Here is a 23,642-nt window from a genome sequence, read left to right as displayed (position 1 = left end):
TACAGACATAAGTTAAACAAGTTTGCCTTAAGAAGGCTAGCACAAACTGGGATACAGATCAAAAGAGGCGCAGGCCTCCCGCCTGGGATCCTCCTAAACTACTCCTGGTCATCATCAGCGGGCAGCACGTAGTAGTAGGCACCTCCGGTGTAGTAGGAGTCGTCGTCGACGGTGGCGTCTGGCTCCTGGGGTCCAACATCTGGTTGCGACAACCAGGTAGAAGGGATAGAGGGAAAAGAAGGAGAAAGCAACCGTGAGTACTCATCCAAAGTACTCGCAAGCAAGGAGCTACACTACATATGTATGCATTGGTATAACCTGGAATAAGGCTATTATATGTGGACTGGACTGCAGAAAGCCGGAATAAGAGGGGGATAGCTAGTCCTATCGAAGACTACGCTTCTGGTAACCTCCATCTTGCAGCATGTAGAAGAGAGTAGACGGAAGTCCTCCAAGTAGCATCGCATAGCATAACCCTAACCGATGATCCTCCCCTCGTCGCCCTGTGAGAGAGCGACCACCGGTTGTATCTGGCACTTGGAAGGGTGTGTTTTATTAAGTATCCGGTTCTAGTTGTCATAAGGTCAAGGTACAACTCCAAATCGTCTTGTTACCGAAGATCACTGTTATTCGAATAGATAAACTTCCCTGCAGGGGTGCACCACATTCCCCAACATGCTTGATCCCATTTGGCCGGACACACTTTCCTGGGTCATGCCCGCCTCGGAAGATCAACACGTCGCAGCCCCACCTAGGCACAACAGAGAGGTCAGCACGCCGGTCTAAATCCTATGGCGCAGGGGTCTGGGCCCATCGCCCATTGCACACCTGCACGTTGCGAGGGCGGCCGGAAGCAGACCTAGCCTAGTAGGCGTTCCAGTCCAATCCGGCGCGCGCCGCTCAGTCGCTGACGTCACGAAGTACTTTGGCTGATACCACGACGCCGGGATACCCATAACTACTCCCGCGTAGATGGTTAGTGCGTATAGACCAAATGGCCAGACTCAGATCAAATACCCAAATCTCGTTAAGCGTGTTAAGTATCCGCGAACGCCGACCAGGGCCAGGCCCACCTCTCTCCTAGGTGGCCTCAACCTGCCCTGTCGCTCCGCCACAAAGTAATAGCCGGGGGCCGTCGGGAACCCAAGCCCACCTCTACCTGGATGGAGCCACCTGCCCCTTCAGCCCCCATCTCCGAACAGTATCACAGGTAATGTAACAGTGTATAGTATATAGTATATGCCCGTGATCACCTCCCAAAGTGATCACGGCCCAGTAGTATAGCATGGCAGACGGACAAGAGTGTAGGGTCACTGATGGAACACTAGCATCCTATACTAAGCAGTAGGATAGCAGGTAAAGGTAACAACAATAGTAGCAAGGACAGGCTATGCAGTAGAATAGGATTAATCAAAAGCAGTAGCATGCTACACTACTCTCATGCAAGCAGTATAGAGAAGAATAGGCGATATCTGGTGATCAAGGGGGGGCTTGCCTGTTTGCACTGGCAAGAGAGAGGGGTCGTCAACTCCGTAGTCGTTCTGGGTAGCAGCGGCGTCGGTCTCGGTGTCTAGCGAGAGAAGAGGGGGAAGAAACAATAAATATTTAAGCAAACAGATGCATAGCGATGCATGACATGACAAGTATCGGTGCTAGGGGTGCCCTAACGCGGTATGAGGTGATACCGGTGAAGGGGGGAAACATCCGGGAAAGTATCCCCGGTGTTTCGCGTTTTCGGGCAGAGGAGCCGAAAGGGGAAAGTTGCGAGTTCGATAGGTTAGGGGGGTGTGGCAGACGAACGGGCTGCGTATCCGGATTCGTCTCGTCGTTCTGAGCAACTTTCATGTTGAAAATAATTTAATCCGAGTTACGGATTAAAAGATATGATTTTCTAAAGATTTTATTAGTTTCTGGAATTTAATTAATTATTTAAATTAATTCGAAAATGGATTTATGACATCAGCATGATGTCATGCTGACGTCAGCAGTCAACAGGGTTGACTGGTCAACCTGACCAGTGGGTCCCACTGGTCAGTGACACATTTTATTTAAACATATTATTTAACCTAATTAGTGTTAATTAGGGGGGTGGGCCCCACTGTCATTGCCTACTTAATAAACTAATTAACAGACTAGATTAGTTAGGTAACTAATGTGTAATTAGTTTAATTAGTTGTTTAAATTAATTAATCAAAATTAATTAAGTTAATTATTTCTTTAATTAATTAATTTTAGTTAGACATATTTTTATATTTTTTAAAAACGTTCTGTGCCGTGGGGCCATTTGGTCAGTGGCCCAGGGGCATAACGGGCGCGTGGGCTTGCGGACGTCCGACCCAGGAGAGGGTCCAGTGGCACAGACGGGCGCCGGCGCCGGGCGACGACCGGGACCGCGGCGAGGGTGGCCGGAATGGGGCGGCGCCGGCGATGCTGGGCAGCGGGGGGGTGCGGCAGAGGTAGCAACTGCCGCAGCAGTGGCGGGCGATGCGAAGGCAGGCGGGCACGACGGCCGCTGCGGTCGTGCGCGCACGGGGAGGAGGAAAGTGGGGGCGCGTGCGGGCTTGAGGGCACGCCGGCGCGGCAACGCAGCGGGGGGAGAGGCGGGAGGTGGGGCACGGTGTGCTGCGGTGGTCGAAGCTGACGGGCACGGCGGAACGTGCGTGCAAAGGCCGCAGCCAGGGGGTGCGCCCCGGCGCGGGCGAGCGAGAGGGGAGGCACGGGGCCGTGCGGGGGCGCGTGTGGGAGCAGAGCTCCAGGCGGGGGGGGGGGGGCGGAGCCATGGGGCTCGTCTGACCTGAGATGAGGCGGGCGCGAGCATGCGGCGGAGAGGGGAGAGGAGCCCGAGGGCCTCACCGGGGTGCGTAGGGTCTGGGGAGCGGGGGTTGAGGAGGAAGACGGCGACGACGCCGTAGAGGAGCAGTCCGGTGATGGGGGGGTCCGGCGACGGGGAGGTCGAGGCGGAGGCGCGGTCCAGGCGGCAACGGGTGCGCGAGGGAGAAGGGCGAGGGGATCGGGATTCCCCGATCCAGATCCAGCGGGGGGGGGGGGGGGAGGAGTGGTGCGAGTGGGGGTTGGGGTAAGCTAGGGTTCGATCGTGGGGGGGGATAAGGGAGGCGTGTGGGGAGGCCGGTTGGGCCTGCGGCCGAAAGGGCCGGCCTGCTGGGCCGGAGCCCAGTGGGGGGTACTCTCTCTCCCTTTTTTTTGTTTGTTTCCTGTTTTCCTTTTATTTATTATCTCTTCTGTTTTAAATCATTTTAAACCATTTAGGCATTTTATAAAAATGTGTTTGCTTTATTATAATTACCCTGGCATTTAACTGCTCACTCCGAACATTTTAGTTTAATATTTTGAAACTTTTGCCGTTTGATATTAATTTGAATTTGAATTTGACGCGGTTTCGAATTAACCCGAGATTAGTAACAGTAACCGCAGATGACATGGCATCATTAGGAGAGTTTTACTGTAGCTAGATTACCCGGGCGTTACAAAACTCCTCCACTACAAGAAATCTCGTCCGGAGATTTAGGAGGTAGAAGGAAACAGTGCGGGGTATTCATCACACAGGCGGTCCTCGCGTTCCCAAGTGGCTTCGTCTTCAGAGTGATTCGACCACTGGACTTTGAGAAATTTGATCGCCTTTTGACGTGTGCGGCGTTCAGCTTGGTCAAGAATGCGGACCGGATGCTCTTTATAAGAGAGGTCCTGTTGCAATTCGAGCACTTAATGATCCACCGCTCGGATTGGATCCTTGAAGCAACGGCGGAGTTGTGACACATGGAACACATCGTGAACCTGAGAAAGGTTTAGCGGAAGCTCCAGTTGATATGCTACCTTTCCACGCCTTTCGAGAATAGTGATGGGACCGATATAGCGAGGAGCTAGCTTGCCCTTGATCCCGAAGCGGTGAGCACCCTTCATTGGTGTAACTCGAAGATAAGCCTTTTCGCCAGGTTGATAGACCATGTCTTGGTGATGACGGTCATACTGACTTTTCTGACGTGACTGAGCAGTCTTGAGATTCTCGCGAATAATGCGGACTTGTTCTTCGGCCTGTTGGATAATATCCGGACCGAAGAGTGGTCGTTCCCCCGTTTCTGACCAGTTTAGAGGGGTTTGACACTTTCGTCCATATAGCACTTCGAAGGGGGACATCTTCAGACTAGCTTGATAGCTATTATTATAAGAGAACTCGGCATATGGAAGAGATTCCTCCCATTTCTTGCCGAATGAGATTACACAAGCTCGAAGCATGTCTTCGAGAACTTGGTTGACGCGTTCAACCTTCCCTTGCGACTGAGGATGAAACGCAGTACTGAATGACAGATGAGTTCACATAGCTTCTTGGAAACTTGCCCAAAACCTTGAAGTGAACAAGCTTCCATGGTCTAAACTGATAACCAGTGGAATACCGTGAAGTGAAACAATTCTGGCCATGTAGAGAGTAGCAAGCTGACTAGCAGTGATTGTCTCTTTGACCGCCAGAAAATGGGCAACTTTGGAAAGCCGGTCAATGACGACAAGAATAGCATCATTACCTTTCTGCGATTTGGGAAATCCAGTGACGAAGTCCATTTCAACATGGTCCCATTTCCATTCAGGAATAGAGATAGGTTGCAGAGTTCCAGCAGGCCTTTGATGCTCTGCTTTGATCCGGCGACAAACGTCACACTCAGCAACATAACGAGCAATGTCCTGCTTCATATTAGACCACCAGAATCTTTGACGAATATCCTGGTACATCTTTGTACTACCAGGATGGATGGACAGAGGCGTATCATGGGCTTCTTGCATAACCCCTTTAGTCTTATCCAGGTTTTTCTTCGAACATGGTACCACTAGGCGGCCTTTGAAATACAAGGCGCCATCGTCAGCAACAGTGAAGAATGAGGGCTTTCCTTTTTTGAGGTCGCGCTTAATCTTGAGGACTTCATCGTCACATTTCTGTATCCATTTGATGGTGTCCACAAGATCTGGTTTCGCAACCAGGGTATTGAGAGAACCCTTAGAAACAACATGGAGGTTCCGTTTGGGGAAATCTTCGGGAGGGGGAGCGAGTGATCCCGGAGGAACAATATGGAGGTTCAGCCCTCTAAATTCTTCAACAAGCGATGGGTGAACTTTGTGAACCTGGAGGTGGTTACAGTAAGACTTGCGGCTCAAGGCATCATCCATTACATTAGCCTTGCCGGGGGTATAGGATATACCCACGTCAAAGTCTGCAACAGTCTCCATCCATCTTTGCTGACGTAGGTTCAAATCTGGCTGAGTAAACAGATACTTCAGACTTTGATGGTCGGTGAAGATCTCGCAACGATTACCGAGAAGGTAATGTCGCCACTGCTTCAGTGCATGAATGACAGCAGCAAGCTCGAGGTCATGAACTGGGTAGTTTTCTTCGTGAGGGCGCAGTTGACGAGAGGCATAAGCAATCACTCTGCGCTCTTGCATTAGGACACAGCCTAATCCTTGTCGGGAAGCGTCGCAGTAAATGACGAAGTCCTTCTTAGTATCAGGTGGAGCAAGTACGGGGGCAGAAGTCAACTTGTCTTTGAGCGCTTGGAAACTTTCCTGACACTTGTCTGTCCAGTCAAACTTGACACCCTTATGCAACAGATTAGTCAGAGGCCTGGCAATCTTGGAGAAGTTCTCGACGAATCGACGGCAATAGCTGGCGAGACCGAGAAAACTTCGGACTTGCTTGACGTTCTTCGGAGGAGTCCAATCGAGAATGGCCTGAACTCGTTCGGGGTTGACGGCAATACCATCCTTGGAGATGACATGCCCAAGATAGTTTACTTCGGGGAGCCAGAATTCACACTTGGAATATTTAGCATACAGTTGATGTTCTCGAACCTTCTCCAGCACAAGACGAAGATGTTCAGCATGTTCTTCTTCGTTCTTGGAAAATATCAGGATATCATCCAGATAAACCATGACGAACTTGTTGAGGTAATCCATGAATATATAGTTCATCAGGCGAGAGAAGGTGGCGGGAGCATTCGTTAAGCCGAATGACATGACGGTGTACTTGTACGACCCATACCGAGTCACGAATGCGGTCTTGGGGATATCCTCCTCACGAACACGGATCTGGTGATAACCCAACCTCAAGTCGAGTTTAGAGAACACTGACGAACCAGCCAGTTGATCATACAGATCATTGATCCGAGGAAGGGGATATTTATTCTGAATGGTAGCTTGGTTTATAGAACGGTAGTCTTGGACTAATCGGTTTTTCCCATCCTTCTTCTTAACAAAGAGAGAAGGTGCTCCCCAAGGAGAGCAACTTGGACGAATGAAACCTTTGACAAGAGATTTGTCGATTTCCTCCTTAAGCTCAATGAGTTCATGCGGCGGCATCTTGTAGGGTCGTTTGGCTATAGGGGTAGTGCCGGGTTTCAAGTCGATGATGAATTCGACAACTCTAGCAGGGGGGATCCCCGGAAGTTCTTCTGGAAAGACGTCTTGGAATTCACGAACGACGGGAATATTCTCAATGCCCTCGAGTGGTGCAGCGTTCAACGCATTCAAGGCATAAAGACGTGCCTCGGCGTTCTGAATTAGATGAGCTTGGTAAGCAATTATTTCATCAGAAGGGTGTAACAGATGGACGACCTTAGTGGCGCAAACTATAGAAGCTGTATGCGCTTTCAACCAATCCATTCCCAGAATGAGGTCGATGCTACAAGACTTCAGTACGATGGGAGAGGCAAGGAATTCTAGTCCCTCGATTTCAGCGGGGACGTCGTTGCAAATCATGGAGGTCCGACATTGGCCCGCGGGAGTGTGCACTAATAGCGAAGTGTTTAGGTCCTCGCTTTTAATGCCATGCATGAATGCAAAATCCTCCGACATGAATGAATGTGATGCACCTGTATCAAATAAAACAGATGCTGGTGCTGAATTTACGAGGAGTGTACCCATCACGGTAGCGGGCTGGTCTAGAACTTCATTGAGATCAACGTGGTTGGCATGAACACGACCATAAGACTTGGTACTGTTGTTGCGGGGCTGGTTGCTTCCACGGCCAGTTGCTGGAAGGGCCAGTTGATTCTGGTTCTGATTGCATTCCCTAGCACGGTGCCCTGGTTGTCCACACCTGAAGCACAACCCATTATTGGGAGTGGGAACAGGAGCTTGTGGTGGTGGAGCTGGAAGTCTTGGCTGCCTAGTTGGAGGAGCAGGCAGACGAGGTGCAGCATAGGTCTGCCTTGGGGCAGGTGCATTCGGCTGGTACATGCTGTTGGGAATCCATATCTTGCGCTTCTGTGAAGGCGGGCCTGAGGATGAGCCCGTGTCACGGCTGCGCCTGTGAGAGCTCTGGTATTCCTGCAGACCAGTTTCGACATTGATGGCTTTGTTCACCAGAGTGGCGAAATCAGCAAAGTCATGCACTAGAAGTGCGAGTTTGATGTCAGCTTGAAGGCCATCCCGGAACTTCTCCTGTCTGCGTGCATCAGTTGCAATGTCCTCTTCAGCATAGCGGGACAAGTCCAGAAACTCCCGCTGATAAGCTTCTACAGTTTTGTTGCCTTGGGTGAGGTTGCGGAACTCACGCTTCTTCCGGTCCATGACTCCCTGAGGAATGAAGCGAGCACGGAAGGCAGCTTGGAAGTCTGGCCAGGTGATGATTGTTCCAGCTGGCAGAGTACGCCTGTGGCTGTCCCACCATTGAGCTGCGGGTCCTTTCAGGAAGAAGGAAGCAAATGTGACATAGTTGGCAGGGGCTACATCAACAGACTCCAACTCATAGGTGATGTCGCGGAGCCAGTCATCAGCATCCAGAGGCTGAGTTGAGCTGCGGTACACAGTTGGGTTCAGGCGCATGAAATCCTGGAGAGTTACTGGGATTGGCTGCTGGTTCATATTGGGGCGAGGAAACTGAGCCATCACATTCTCCATGAATTGGCGATTCATCTCAAGCTGTTGGATCATACCAGCCATGTACTCAGGCGGTGGTGGGAGGTTGCCACCACGCGCACGACCACCTGGTCTAACCATCCTGCTAATATATAACAGGGGTAGTTCAGCATCGAGAAATTTGCAAAGACAAGAATCATTCATGATAAAACATGCGCAACGAAAGCAACACGATAGATACTACATAGTAGTCGGCATATCTTACAAAAGAGATCATGCATAGAGTTCGGTACACAGAGTTTGGTACATAGACTAAGACATCATAGGCGGCACGCAGGCTCGCGGCGAATGCATCTAACACTACAAGCAAGTCTACATCAGTCCCACGCGGTACTGCGGAGGTAGCTGTAGCTTGAAAGCTGGTAGTGTGGCATCGGGTACACCATGTCGGCAACCTGGGGTCCGCGGGTACTCTGGTGCAGAACCTGACGCTCAAGTGGCAGAAGAGGACCAAGTGCGGGAGAGTAACCTCCCACCTCTGGCCAACCGACACCCTAGGGCATCACGGTCCTGGCTGGGTAGATAGTAGAACGCGGCAGCTCACCAGATCCGACAAAGGGGTGCAACATCGTCAGAGCACGGTAAAGGTGCTGACGGGTGGTGTACAACTCGTGGCGAAGAGCTCGGTTAGCTCGATCCAGCCCATCAGCATGCAGAACCAGGTTCTGATGGTAGAAGGGCTCTCGGGTGACAGTGGAGTAGGCAGTAGTGTAGTAACCCTCCGCACCAACATCGGAAGCGATAGCAATGTGCCTGAAGGGGGAGGTGTCCAACTCCCGGTACTCCCTACGAAGGCATGTCAGAGCAGCATAGGCAGCATCGTGAACTGCCATATCGATGGTCACACCAACACCATAAGCGGTGTGCAGCACAGTAGTGGAGTCATACTCCCGAGAGTAGAGGTGGATGACGGCACGGTACTGCTCCTGGTTAAAGTCCTGATACTCCTCGGAGACGGTGTACTCGGGGTGCCAGCGATAACCCAGATAGGTCATCATCTCAGCTAGCATGACAGGTGATCCCGAGGCACCAATGGCCGTCGTGTGACGCACGACCTGCCTCGTGGGTTCCATCTGAAAACAGAGATGTTTCAAATGAGTCAAATGACAGTGTGGAAACTGCTCAATATACTATTCTAGGGAATAACTATGGCTTTTATCCAACTTTGGGGTGAATGTCGTAACGGGATCCTAGTGTCAGAGCTAGTAAATTCGTTTAACCCGAGTAGAAGAGAGTTCAGAGTCCCAGAGTAAAGGTCGAGGAGTAAAAGATCCTAGTATCACCCAATGGCGACGTGGGCCCGTAAAGCACACAGCCAAGTTAGTAAAAAGTTTTTGCAATGTCTAGACTCGACTTCGGCCAAAGAGTGTGGAAGGGGGTTTCCTACAGGCAGTCGGCTCTGATACCAACTTTGTGACGCCCCCGATTTGACCGTACACTAATCATACACGCAAACATGTACGATCAAGATCAGGGACTCACGGGAAGATATCACAACACAACTCTACAAATAAAATAAGTCATACAAGCATCATATTACAAGCCAGGGGCCTCGAGGGCTCGAATACAAGAGCTCGATCATAGACAAGTCAGCGGAAGCAACAATATCTGAGTACAGACATAAGTTAAACAAGTTTGCCTTAAGAAGGCTAGCACAAACTGGGATACAGATCGAAAGAGGCGCAGGCCTCCCGCCTGGGATCCTCCTAAACTACTCCTGGTCGTCATCAGCGGGCAGCACGTAGTAGTAGGCACCTCCGGTGTAGTAGGAGTCGTCGTCGACGGTGGCGTCTGGCTCCTGGGCTCCAACATCTGGTTGCGACAACCAGGTAGAAGGGATAGAGGGAAAAGAAGGAGAAAGCAACCGTGAGTACTCATCCAAAGTACTCGCAAGCAAGGAGCTACACTACATATGTATGCATTGGTATCAACTGGAATAAGGCTATTATATGTGGACTGGACTGCAGAAAGCCGGAATAAGAGGGTGATAGCTAGTCCTTTCGAAGACTACGCTTCTGGCCACCTCCATCTTGCAGCATGTAGAAGAGAGTAGACTGAAGTCCTCCAAGTAGCATCGCATAGCATAACCCTAACCGATGATCCTCCCCTCGTCGCCCTGTGAGAGAGCGACCACCGGTTGTATCTGGCACTTGGAAGGGTGTGTTTTATTAAGTATCCGGTTCTAGTTGTCATAATGTCAAGGTACAACTCCAAATCGTCCTGTTACCGAAGATCACGGTTATTCGAATAGATAAACTTCCCTGCAGGGGTGCACGACATTCCCCAACACGCTTGATCCCATTTGGCCGGACACACTTTCATGGGTCATGCCCGGCCTCGGAAGATCAACACGTCGCAGCCCCACCTAGGCAGAACAGAGAGGTCAGCACGCCGGTCTAAATCCTATGGCGCAGGGGTCTGGGCCCATCGCCCATTGCACACCTGCACGTTGCGAGGGCGGCCGGAAGCAGACCTAGCCTAGTAGGCGTTCCAGTCCAATCCGGCGCGCGCCGCTCAGTCGCTGACGTCACGAAGTACTTCGGCTGATACCACGACGCCGGGATACCCATAACTACTCCCGCGTAGATGGTTAGTGCGTATAGACCAAATGGCCAGACTCAGATCAAATACCCAAATCTCGTTAAGCGTGTTAAGTATCCGCGAACGCCGACCAGGGCCAGGCCCACCTCTCTCCTAGGTGGCCTCAACCTGCCCTGTCGCTCCGCCACAAAGTAATACCCGGGGCCGTCGGGAACCCAGGCCCACCTCTACCGGGATGGAGCCACCTGCCCCTTCAGCCCCCATCTCCGAACAGTATCACAGGTAATGTAACAGTGTATAGTATATAGTATATGCCCGTGATCACCTCCCAAAGTGATCACGGCCCAGTAGTATAGCATGGCAGACGGACAAGAGTGTAGGGTCACTGATGGAACACTAGCATCCTATACTAAGCAGTAGGATAGCAGGTAAAGGTAACAACAATAGTAGCAAGGACAGGCTATGCAGTAGAATAGGATTAATCAAAAGCAGTAGCATGCTACACTACTCTAATGCAAGCAGTATAGAGAAGAAGGCGATATCTTGTGATCAAGGGGGGGCTTGCCTGTTTGCACTGGCAAGAGAGAGGGGTCGTCAACTCCGTAGTCGTTCTGGGTAGCAGCGGCGTCGGTCTCGGTGTCTAGCGAGAGAAGAGGGGGAAGAAACAATAAATATTTAAGCAAACAGATGCATAGCGATGCATGACATGACAAGTATCGGTGCTAGGGGTGCCCTAACGCGGTATGAGGTGATACCGGTGAAGGGGGGAAACATCCGGGAAAGTATCCCCGGTGTTTCGCGTTTTCGGGCAGAGGAGCCGGAAGGGGAAAGTTGCGAGTTCGATAAGTTAAGGGGGTGTGGCAGACGAACTGACTGCGTATCCGGATTCGTCTCGTCGTTCTGAGCAACTTTCATGTTGAAAATAATTTAATCCGAGTTACGGATTAAAAGATATGATTTTCTAAAGATTTTATTAGTTTCTGGAATTTAATTAATTATTTAAATTAATTCGAAAATGGATTTATGACATCAGCATGATGTCATGCTGACGTCAGCAATCAATAGGGTTGACTGGTCAACCTGACCAGTGGGTCCCACTGGTCAGTGACACATTTTATTTAAACATATTATTTAACCTAATTAGTATTAATTAGGGGGGGTGGGCCCCACTGTCATTGCCTACTTAATAAACTAATTAACAGACCATATTAGTTAGGTAACTAATGTGTAATTAGTTTAATTAGTTGTTTAAATTAATTAATCAAAATTAGTTAAGTTAATTATTTCTTTAATTAATTAATTTTAGTTAGACATATTTTTATATATTTTTTTAAAACGTTCTGTGCCGTGGGGCCATTTGGTCAGTGGCCCAGGGGCATAAAAAGAGCGCGCGGGCTTGCGGGCGTCCGACCCAGGAGAGGGTCCAGTGGCACAGACGGGAGCCGGCGCCGGGCGGCGACCGGGACCGTGGCGAGGGTGGCCGGAATGGGGCGGCGCCGGCGATGCTGGGCAGCGGGGGGGGGGGGGGTGCGGCAGAGGCAGCAGCTGCCGCAGCAGTGGCGGGCGATGCGAAGGCAGGCGGGCACGACGGCCGCTGCGGTCGTGCGCGCACGGGGAGGAGGAAAGTGGGGGCGCGTGCGGGCTTGAGGGCACGCCGACGCGGCAACGCAGCGGGGGGAGAGGCGGGAGGCGGGGCACGGTGTGCTGCGGTGGTCGAAGTTGACGGGCACGGCGGAACGTGCGTGCAAAGGCCGCAGCCAGGGGGTGCGCCCCGGCGCGGGCGAGCGAGAGGGGAGGCACGGGGCTGTGCGGGGGCGCGTGCGGGAGCAGAGCTCCAGACGGGGGGGGGGCGGAGCCAGGGGGCTCGTCCGACCTGAGACGAGGCGGGCGCGAGCGTGCGGCGGAGAGGGGAGAGGAGGCCGAGGGCCACACCGGGGTGCGTAGGGTCTGGGGAGCGGGGGTTGAGGAGGAAGACGGCGACGACGCCGTAGAGGAGCAGTCCGGTGATGGGGGGGTCCGGCGACGGGGAGGTCGAGGCGGAGGCGCGGTCCAGGCGGCGACGGGTGCGCGAGGGAGAAGGGCGAGGGGATCGGGATTCCCTGATCCAGATCCAGCGGGGGGGGGGAGGAGTGGTGCGAGTGGGGGTGGGGTAAGCTAGGGTTCGGTCGTGGGGGGGATAAGGGAGGCGTGGGGGGAGGCCGGTTGGGCCTGCGGCCAAAAGGGCCGGCCTGCTGGGCCGGAGCCCAGTGGGGGGGACTCTCTCTCTCCCTTTTTTTTGTTTGTTTCCTGTTTTCCTTTTATTTATTATCTCTTCTGTTTTAAATCATTTTAAACCATTTAGGCATTTTATAAAAATGTGTTTGCTTTATTATAATTACCCTGGCATTTAACTGCTCACCCCGAACATTTTAGTTTAATATTTTGAAACTTTTGCCGTTTGACATTAATTTGAATTTGAATTTGACGCGGTTTCGAATTAACCCGAGATTAGTAACAGTAACCGCAGATGACATGGCATCATTAGGGGAGTTTTACTGTAGCTAGATTACCCGGGCGTTACACCAGCACCGCTGATGAAAATCAGGCTACTGAAGAAAATGTGAGTTCCAGGGCTGATGACTGCATTCCAGCCACTGAATAAATTGCCAGGGCACTCACGAGTGGTGCGCCTGAAGAAAATGAAGAAAATCAACCAGATTCCGCAACTGCTCCTGCACCTACTTCAACTCCAATCCTTCCATCTGCATCAGATGTGAAGAAGACCAAGGCTGCAGAGCGTGCTGCAGTGAAGAAAAGGAAAGCATGAGCTGCTTCGGATTCTTCAGCTCCGAAGAAGATGAAGCCTATGACAAGTTCATTTGCAAATCCCATTGATGTTGTTCCCATCTCAACCATGCCATCAAAGGACCTTGTTTCTTTTGATGAAGAATATGTGATCCCCAGCGGATCTGATGAAGAAACTCCTTCTGCTGCTTCGTCTGAGCAGTTGGATGAAGAAATTGAAGTGGATGAGATCCCTTCAACACCTGTCATCTCCTCGCCTATGCCTCAGTTCACAGCTGAAGAGGCTGGCGTTGAAGAAATAGAAGATGAAGATGTGGATATTGGGTGTACTACACCAGTGATGAAAGATGACTTTTGGGAAAGTCAGCACCCCAATTCTCCACTCTTCACCCCTCTACAGCAAATTCCTCATTCCCCCGCACAAACTGTTCAAATGGGCTCTGAAGAAACTCATCCCACTGCATCTGTACATGAGGAAATTCCAGCCACTAGCGCTGAAGAAACTGCTGCTGCTGAACAGCTAAAGACGCAAACTGCCACTAAAGAGGAACCAGAAATTCCTCAGCCTGAAGAACCTGCGATTGAGATTCCTGAGGTTGTGATGCAACTCACTGACACTCCTCTGCCCAAGCCAAAGGATCCATTCTCATGCAAGCAAAAGTTCAAGGCTGATGATTTCTTCGGCGAGCATGTATTCTTCGAAGACTACAACCCCTATAACTCTGCTCGCATTAGGAAGAGGCGTTTCTGGACTGCTAGTCAAGCCAATTTCTATTCCTCAGTGCTCTTCAACAAAGAAAAAAATATTCTACCATGAGCACATTTCTCACGTGGATATGGAATCTCTGCCGTGCTTCGCACCAGCCCTCAGTGTTCTTCACGATGCTGGACTGCTCAACTTTTGCTTTGACAGCTGCGATTGAAATGAAGAACTGATTCTTCAATTCTATGCAACGTTGCACATCACAGGAGACTCTGAAGATGTGAATTCATGGGTGCTGGACTGGATGTTTGAAAACACTCACTACACGGCACCGGCCTTTGAATTGCTTCGTGCCTTACCACTCAGTCCTCCCCTTGAAGAAGCTCGTTGCATCTACAGTGAACCTGAGCTTACAAATCATTACATGTAGGTGCTGATGAAACCTTTGAAGCCAGGTCAAGCACCAAGATCCAAATTCCTCGTGAAGGAATTTTTGTATGTGCCAAGAACTGTCTTTCATATTCTTACGAGGACAATGAGTCCTATCAAAGGCCACGACTCATCTGATGAGGAAATTGTTGGCATCATGAAGAATCTGGTATTCAACATCGTTCATGGCATTCCTGTCAACTATCACGATTTCTTCATGAGGACTCTGGCAAATGTTGCACTCTCCCCGTTTGAGCTGAAGCCTTATGCACCTTGGATTATGAGATTACTCAGGACAAGGTCTTCACTCAACTACAAAGCTGATTTTCAGAATCACCTCAGCTACTTGCCCCCAATTGAAGTCCCCAAGCAGACCTATTCCTCAGTTGATGGAAAGGGCAAGGCACCAGCTGTAATAGATGAAGGCATTCATCCATTGGATGGTCAATTTTGCAAAGTTGCTTCCTATTCCACCAATGATGACTCTGCCACACATGAATCTGCCAATGCACCCAAGTCCACTCCTCAAGCCACTGCTCCGCGTGTGATGACTGACCGTGAACTTCTGCTTAGTCTTCACCAGAAGGTGGATCGAAATCACAAATGGGTTAAGCGTCCGTTTGGTTCACTTCTTCACAACATGACTGCTACACACAATGCAGTGAAGAAAAACCATTACTACCTCCATCAAGTTTTCGGTCACACCTGGGCCATCCTGTCTCATCTGTATGGTGAAGACGATCTGAAGAAAATGGGTCTCAATGAAGATTTTGACTGGTCTGCACCTCCACCGAAGAAATTCAAGAAGGTCAAGGTTCCTTCTCTAGTGGCCGGCTCATTTTCTTCATCGCGCGACACTGATGAAAATGAAGACTTGGACGACACTGCGGCAGGCCCTACTACAACAAACGACCCCAACAACGCTGGCGCTCCTTCATCAACTTGATATTCTTCAGGGGCGTTAGTCCTCATATTCGATCCTTTTGGTCATTTGATGACAAAGGGGGAGAATTTTGAGTTAGTCTTCAAGCGGGTCTATTATATGGGCCTTTTTTGTTAAGTTACAACTCTCGTTCTTCTGCGACTTTATTGGATCGAGTTGTAAACTTAAACCCGATGGTGCTCTGATACTTTTGATATGTTTTTCTGCATGCTTATTCCTCATATATGCTAATGCACGCATGCTGAATTACATCAGTCACCATATTTCATCATGCATTTCAAATTCTTCATTGTGATATGTCAAATGCGTGTATGAATTACAAGATATAGGGGGAGATCTCCATGATTCAACTCTTCAAGTGTGCATTGCTTCAAAAGCAAATTCCTCACTATGCACATCTTCAGGGGGAGTTCTTCTATATCTTGCAATCAAATTCCTCAATATCAGTATTTACACTTCATATATTTATCCCCGTTGAAAAATTAACCTATATTGTCATCAATCACCAAAAAGGGGGAGATTGTAAGTGCATCTAGTGCCCCTTAGTGATTTTGGTGTATTGAAGACTTATAGGTTAAGGGACTAATGTGTTTATGAGTGTACATAGGTCTATAAGTCTATGAGGAGTTTGATATTTACAGAGAAAGTCGACCCCTAAAAATGAAGTTCTTCTACTGAAGACTTTGTATTTCTGAAGACTTTCTGAAGACTTTGAAAGTGAAGAAATTGGTGTAACCTTGAAGACTTGGTATTCATTCGAGGAACATGAAGCGTGAAGAATCTTGTTTTCGTAGTTTCATTTTCTCTTTCTTGAGTCATAGGAAACACCGTACTGTTAAAGGGGGTCGAGGAAATACTAAGGAAAAATTTCCATGTGATCCTCAACTCAAAATCCTACACCTACCAATCCCTTCGAGTGAAGCCATTGGAAATCTCATACAGTTTAGTCAATTTCTTCAGTGACAGAGACAAAGTTCTTCTGGTCTCTGAGGAATTTGTTCTGACTGAGGAGTTAGGAATTCGCCAGTGCGGATTGCCTACATAGTGAGGAACATGATAGCCCTGAGGATTTTGCTACTAAAAATTCCGACCGTTACTGTGCTATGCGCCAGCTGTCCCAAAATATCTATCCACCTAACGGTCATATCATTGAAGGGCATTTATGTCTTATCATGTCGGGCTGCTCCCTAGGCTATAAATAGCCGCCCCCTACAACCACTAGCTGGTTGGCTGCTCCGAGAGAAATTGACACTTGTCATTTGAGAGCAACCCATCCTCCGTGGACTTTGAGCGAAAAACATCAAGAGAGGAAAAACCGAAAAACCCAAAACCCAAACACCTACAAACCCCAAGTGATTGAGCATCACTGAAGAGATTGATCCTGCGTGGATCCGATGCTTGTTACCTTTGAAGACTGTGCTTCTTCCAGACGGTTAGGCATCATGGTCTAGAGCATCCAAGAGGAATTGTGGATCGCCGAGTGACCAAGTTTGTGAAGGTTCTGAAGTCACCTGAAGACTTACCACGAGTGATTGGATGAGGTCTGTGTGACCTTAGTTCAAGGAGAATACGGTGAGGACTAGGTGTCCTGAGCTGCGTGTTCAGGACTGGGTGTCCGGGACTGTGTGTCCTCGAGTTTAAATACTCAGCCGCTCCAACCAGACGTACAACTGAGACAACAGTTGGAACCGGTCTACCAAATCATTGTCTTCACCAAGCTTACTGGTTCTATTTCCTCAACTCTTTCATTTCCTCATAATTCTGTTGTGTGTTTGTTCATATCTGTGCTTGAAGACTTTCACTGAAGACTTTCTCAATTTCCTCAGTTCATTTTCTTCAGTCTGTTTGTCTTCATCCTGTGTTATCCTGTGCTCACGCTAACTGTACTCTGTGTCTGTCTTCATTTCATCATGATGACCATGCTTGTATTCTGTCATATTCCGCTACTAGTAGTTCTTCGCTAAGGAATTTCCTCGCCGGCAAATTCCTTAGTGAAGAATTTCATAAAAATCGCCTATTCACCCCCTCTAGTCGATATAACACACTTTCACCTATATATATCCATATACCCCAAAAACATCCAGGAGCACCATGAAACCCTATTTCCACCGCCGCAACCTTCTGTACCCAAGAGATCCCATCTTGGGGCCTTTTCCGGAGCTCCGCCGGAGGGGGAATCAACCACGGAGGGCTTCTACATCAACACCATAGCCTCTCCGATGATGTGTGAGTAGTTTACCACAGACCTTCGGGTCCATAGTTATTAGCTAGATGGCTTCTTCTCTCTCTTTGGATCTCAATACGATTTTCTCCTCGATCTTCTTGGAGATCTATTTGATGTAACTCTTTTTGCGGTGTGTTTGTCGAGATCCGATGAATTGTGGGTTTATGATCAAGTTTATCTATGAACAATATTTTATTCTTCTCTGAAATCTTTTATGTATGATTGGTTATCTTTGCAAGTCTCTTCGAACTATCAGTTTGGTTTGGTCTACTAGATTGATCTTTTTTGCAATGGGAGAAGTGCTTAGCTTTGCGTTCAATCTTGCGGTGTCCTTTCCCAGTGACAACAGGGGCAGCAAGGCACGTATTGTATTGTTGCCATCGAGGATAAAAAGATGGGGTTTATATCATATTGCTTGAAGTTTATCCCTCTACATCATGTCATCTTGCCTAATGCGTTACTTTGTTCTTATGAACTTAATACTCTAGATGCATGCTGGATAGCGGTCGATGTGTGGAGTAATAGTAGTAGATGCAGAATCGTTTTTGTCTACTTGTCGCGGACGTGATGCCTATATACATGATCATGCCTAGATATTCTCATAATTATGCACTTTTCTATCAATTGCTCGACAGTAATTTGTTCACCCACCGTAATACTTATGCTATTTTGAGAGAAGCCACAAGTGAAACCTATGGCCCCCGGGTCTATCTTTTATCATATAAGTTTCCAATCTATTTTACTTTGCAATCTTTACTTTCAATCTATATGATAAAAACACCAAAAATATTTATCTGATTATTATTATCTCTATCAGATCTCACTCTCGTAAGTGACCGTGAAGGGATTGACAACCCCTTTATCGCGTTGGTCGCGAGGTTCTTATTTGTTTGTGTAGGTACGAGGGACTTGCGTGTTGTCTCCTACTGGATTGATACCTTGGTTCTCAAAAACTGAGGGAAATACTTACGCTACTTTGGTGCATCACCCTTTCCTCTTCAAGGGAAAACCAACGCAGTGCTCAAGAGGTAGGATTCCCTTTGTCATTGGTATGTTACTTGCCCGAGATTCGATCATCGGTATCCTCATACCTAGTTTAATCTCGTTACCGACAAGTCTCTTTACTCGTTCCGTAATGCATCATCCTGTAACTAACTCTTTAGTAACATTGCTTAGAAGGCTTATAGTGATGAGCATTACCGAGAGGGCCCAGAGATACCCCTCCGACAATCGGAGTGACAAATCCTAATCTCGATCTATGCCAACTCAACAAACACCATTGGAGACACCTGTAGAGAATCTTTATAATCACCCAGTTACGTTGGGACGTTTGATAGCACACAAGGTGTTCCTCCGGTATTTGGGAGTTGCATAATCTCATAGTCATAGGAACATGTATAAGTTATGAAGAAAGCAATAGAAATAAACTAAACGATCAAAGTGCTAAGCTGACGGATGGGTCTTGTCCATCACATCATTCTCTAATGATGTGATCGTGTTCATCAAATGACAACACATGTCAATGGCTAGGAAACTTATCCATCTTTGATTATCGAGTTAGTCAAGTAGAGGCATACTAGGGACACTCTGTTTGTCTATGTATTCACACATGTATCAAGTTTCTGGTTAATACAATTCTAGCATGAATAATAAACATTTCCTTAGAACGATTAGTGCTATTATTGATATGAAAGAAGGGAATATTAGATTCCAATTTCCATTAGGAAGGACATGGAACACTTTCCTAAAAAGAAAATTAAATTACCTTATGAATCTATTATGAGAGCCACTTATGGATTGCATACCAAAGATGATAATACCTAGATCTATTCTTGCTTTTATGCCTAGCTAGGGGCGTTAAACGATAGCGCTTGTTGGGAGGCAACCCAATTTTACTTTTGTTGATTGATTTTTGATTCTGTTTAGTAATAAATAATTCATCTAGGCTCTTTTTAGATGTTGTTTTATGCTTTTAATTAGTGTTTGTGCCAAGTAGAACCTTTGGGAAGACTTGGGGGAAGTTTTTGCGATCTTGCTGTAAAAAACAGAAACTTTAATGCTCACGAGATTTGCTACCATTTTTTAATGGAGAGCGATATTAGGTTGAATATTTTTGCAGATGATTAATAGACAAATTACTCACGTCCACAAATTTATTTCAGAATTTTTGGGGTTACAGAAGTATTCGAAAGCTACAAATTACTACAGACTGTTCTGTTTTTGACAGATTCTGTTTTTCGTGTGTTGTTTGCTTATTTTGATGAATCTATGGTTAGTATCAGAGGGTATGAACCATAGAGAAGTTGGAATATAGTAGGTTTAACACCAATATAAATAAATAATGAGTTCATTACAGTACCTTAAGTGGTGGTTTGTTTTCTTATACTAACGGAGCTCATGAGATTTTCTGTTGAGTTTTGTGTTGTGAAGTTTTCAAGTTTTGGGTAAAGATTTGATGGATTATGGAATAAGGAGTGGCAAGAGCCTAAGATTAGGGATGCCCAAGGCACCCCAAGGTAAAATTCAAGGACAACCAAAAGCCTAAGCTTGGGCATGCCCTAGAAGGCACCCCCTCTTTCGTCTTCTTCCATCGGTAACTTTACTTGAGGCTATATTTTTATTCACCACATGATATGTGTTTTGCTTGGAGCGTCTTGTATGATTTTATTCTTTGATTTTTAGTTTACCACAATCATACTTTCTGTACACATCTTTTGGGAGACACACACATGAATTGGAATTTATTAGAATACTCTATGTGCTTCACTTATATCTTTTGAGCTAGATAATTTTGCTCTAGTGCTTCAATTATATCTTTTAGAGCACGGTGGTGGTTTTATTTTATAGAATTATTGATCTCTCATGCTTCACTTATATTATTTTGAGAGTCCTTTAGAACAGCATGGTAATTTGCTCCGGTTATGAAATTAGTCCTAATATGATAGGCATCCAAGATGGGTAAAATAAAAAATATCATAGAAAGTGCATTGAATACTATGAGAAGTTTGATACTTGATAATTGTTTTGAGATATAAAGATGGTGATATTATAGTGTGCTAGTTGAGTAGTTGTGAATTTGAGAAATACTTGTGTTGAAGATTGCAAGTCCCGTAGCATGCACGTATGGTAACCGTTGTGTAAAAAATTTGAAACATGAGGTGTTATTTGATTGTCTTCCTTATGAGTGGTGGTCGGGGACGAGCGATGGTATTTTCCTACCAATCTATCCCCCTAGGAGCATGCGCGTAATGCTTGGTTTTTTATGACTTGTAGATTTTTGCAATAAGTATGTGAGTTCTTTATGACTAATGTTGAGTCCATGGATTATACGCACTCTCACCCTTCCATCATTGCTAGCCTCTTCGGTACCATGCATTGCCCTTTCTCACCTTGAGAGTTGGTGCAAACTTCACCGGTGCATCCAAACCCCATGATATGATACACTCTTTCACACATAAACCTCCTTATATCTACCTCAAAACAGCCACCATACCTACCTATTATGGAATTTCCATAGCCATTCTGAGATATATTGCCATGCAACTTTCCACCGTTTCATTTATGACACACTTCATCATTGTCATATTGCTTTGCATGATCATGTAGTTGACATCGTATTTGTGGCAAAGCCACCATGCATAATTTATCATACATGTCACTCTTGATTCATTACCCTTCCCGGTACACCGCCGGAGGCATTCATATAGAGTCATATTTTGTTCTAGTATCGAGTTGTAAATAAATAGAAGTGTGATGATTATCATTAATAGAGAATTGTCCCAAATAAAAAAAGAAAGGCCAAAAAAAGTCCCAAAAATAAAAAAAGAAATAAAAAGGGACAATGCTACTATCCTCTTTTTCCACACTTATGCTTCAAAGTAGCACCATGATCTTTATGATAGAGAGTCTCTTGTTTTGTCACTTCCATGTACTAGTGGGAATTTTTCATTATAGAACTTGGCTTGTATATTCCAACAATGGGCTTCCTCAAATGCCCTAGGTCTTCGTGAGCAAGCAAATTGGATGCACACCCACTTAGTTTCTTTTGTTGAGCTTTCATACATTTATAGCTCTAGTGCATCCGTTGCATGGCAATCCCTACTCCTTGCATTGACACAAATTGATGGGCATCTCCCTAGCCCTTTGATTAGCCGTGTCGATGTGAGACTTTCTCCTTTTTTCTTCTCCACATAACCCCCATCATCATATTCTATTCCACCCATAGTGCTATATCCATGGCTCACGCTTATGTATTGCGTGAAAGTTGAAAAAGTTTGAGATTACTAAAGTATGAAACAATTGCTTGGCTTGTCATCGGGGTTGTGCATGATGAGAGCATTCTTGTGTGACGAAAATGGAGCATGACCAAACTATATGATTTTGTAGGGATGAACTTTCTTTTGCCATGTTATTTTGAGAAGACATGATTGCTTAGTTAGTATGCTTGAAGTATTATTATTTTTATGTCAATATTAAACTTTCGTCTTGAATTTTTCGGATCTGAACATTCATGTCACAATAAAGAAAATTACATTGAGAATTATTCTAGGTAGCATTCCACATCAAAAATTCTGGTTTTATCATTTACCTACTCGAGGACGAGCAGGAATTAAGCTTGGGGATGCTTGATACGTCTCCAACGTATCTATAATTTTTTATTGTTCCATGCTATTATATTATCTTTTTTTGATGTTAATGGGCTTATTTATACACTTTTATATTATTTTTGGGACTAACCTACTAACCCAAGGCCCAGTGCAAATTGCTGTTATTTTTGCCTATTTCAGTGTTTCGCAGAAAAGGAATATCAAACGGAATAAAACCTTCGGGAGAGTTATTTTTGGAACAAACGTGATCCAGGGGACTTGGAGTGGTTGTCAAGAAAGAAACGAGGGAGCCACGAGGTAGGGAGGCGCGCCTGCCCCCCTGGGCACGCCCCCACCCTCATGGGCCCCTCGCAGCTCCACCGACCGACTTCTTCCTCCTATATATATCCATATACCCCAAAAACATCCAGGAGCACCACGAAACCCTATTTCCACCGCCACAACCTTCTGTACCCAAGAGGTCCCATCTTGGGGCATTTTCCGGAGCTCCGCCGGAGGGGGAATCAATCACGGAGGGCTTCTACATCAACACCATAGCCTCTCCGATGATGTGTGAGTAGTGTACCACAGACCTTTGGGTCCATAGTTATTAGCTAGATGGCTTCTCTCTCTTTGGATCTCAATACAATGTTCTCCTCGATCTTCTTGGAGATCTATTTGATGTAACTCTTTTTGTGGTGTGTTTGTCGAGATCCGATGAATTGTGGGTTTATGATCAAGTTTTTCTATGAACAATATTTGATTCTTCTCTGCAATCTGTTATGTATGATTGGTTATCTTTGCAAGTCTGTTCGAATTATCAGTTTGGTTTGGCCTACTAGATTGATCTTTTTTTCAATGGGAGAAGTTCTTAGCTTTGGGTTCAATATTGCGGTGTCCTTTCCCAGTGACATCAGGGGCAGCAAGGCACGTATTGTATTGTTGCCATCGAGGATAAAAATATGGGGTTTATATCATATTGCTTGAAGTTTATCCCTCGATATCATGTCATCTTGCATAATGCGTTACTCTGTTCTTATGAACTTAATACTCTAGATGCATGTTGGATAGCGTTCGATGTGTGGAGTAATAGTAGTAGATGCATAATCGTTTCGGTCTACTTCTCGTGGACGTGATGCCTATCACTACAAAAAAATACACTTCCGTGATGATACGTGTTTGTCACAGTAGGTCGCGTTTTTTTTTCATGCATGTACATCCATGACGATTTTATGACAGAATCAAGATAGTCATACATGTGATGTCATAGAATTGTTCCATGACATTACTAAAATTATCATCACGGAAGTGTCCACTTCCATGACGATAAATCGCGCGTCACAGAAGTGCTTTTGTCAAGGGTGACCGACACGTGGCATCCACCGTAATGGAACGCCGTTAAGCTATCGGGTCGGGTTTTGGATCCGATAACCCGTTAACAGCCCCGACCAATGGGGATTTTCCACGTGTAAAATCATCATTGGCTGGAGGAAACACGTGTCGGCTCATCAT

At 46.9% G+C, this 23,642-nt stretch overlaps 1 protein-coding gene across 1 annotated transcript; it reads right to left on the bottom strand.

The window, feature by feature from the left end:
- Nucleotides 1-4,276: 4,276 nt before the first annotated feature.
- Nucleotides 4,277-7,866, bottom strand: LOC147971915 (uncharacterized). The gene is made up of 2 exons (XM_087524172.1): nt 6,873-7,866; nt 4,277-4,293 (listed from the first exon to the last, which is right to left on the bottom strand). The coding sequence occupies exons 1-2, from the start codon at nt 7,864-7,866 to the stop codon at nt 4,277-4,279; spliced, it is 1,011 nt and encodes a 336-aa protein (XP_087380298.1).
- Nucleotides 7,867-23,642: the final 15,776 nt, after the last annotated feature.

The sequence above is a fragment of the Triticum urartu genome, chromosome 5A, assembly GCF_056163025.1.
Source record: "Triticum urartu cultivar PI428250 chromosome 5A, HENAU_Tu73, whole genome shotgun sequence".
Taxonomy (NCBI): Eukaryota; Viridiplantae; Streptophyta; class Magnoliopsida; order Poales; family Poaceae; genus Triticum; species Triticum urartu.
This window is presented reverse-complemented; position numbering and strand designations above follow the sequence as displayed.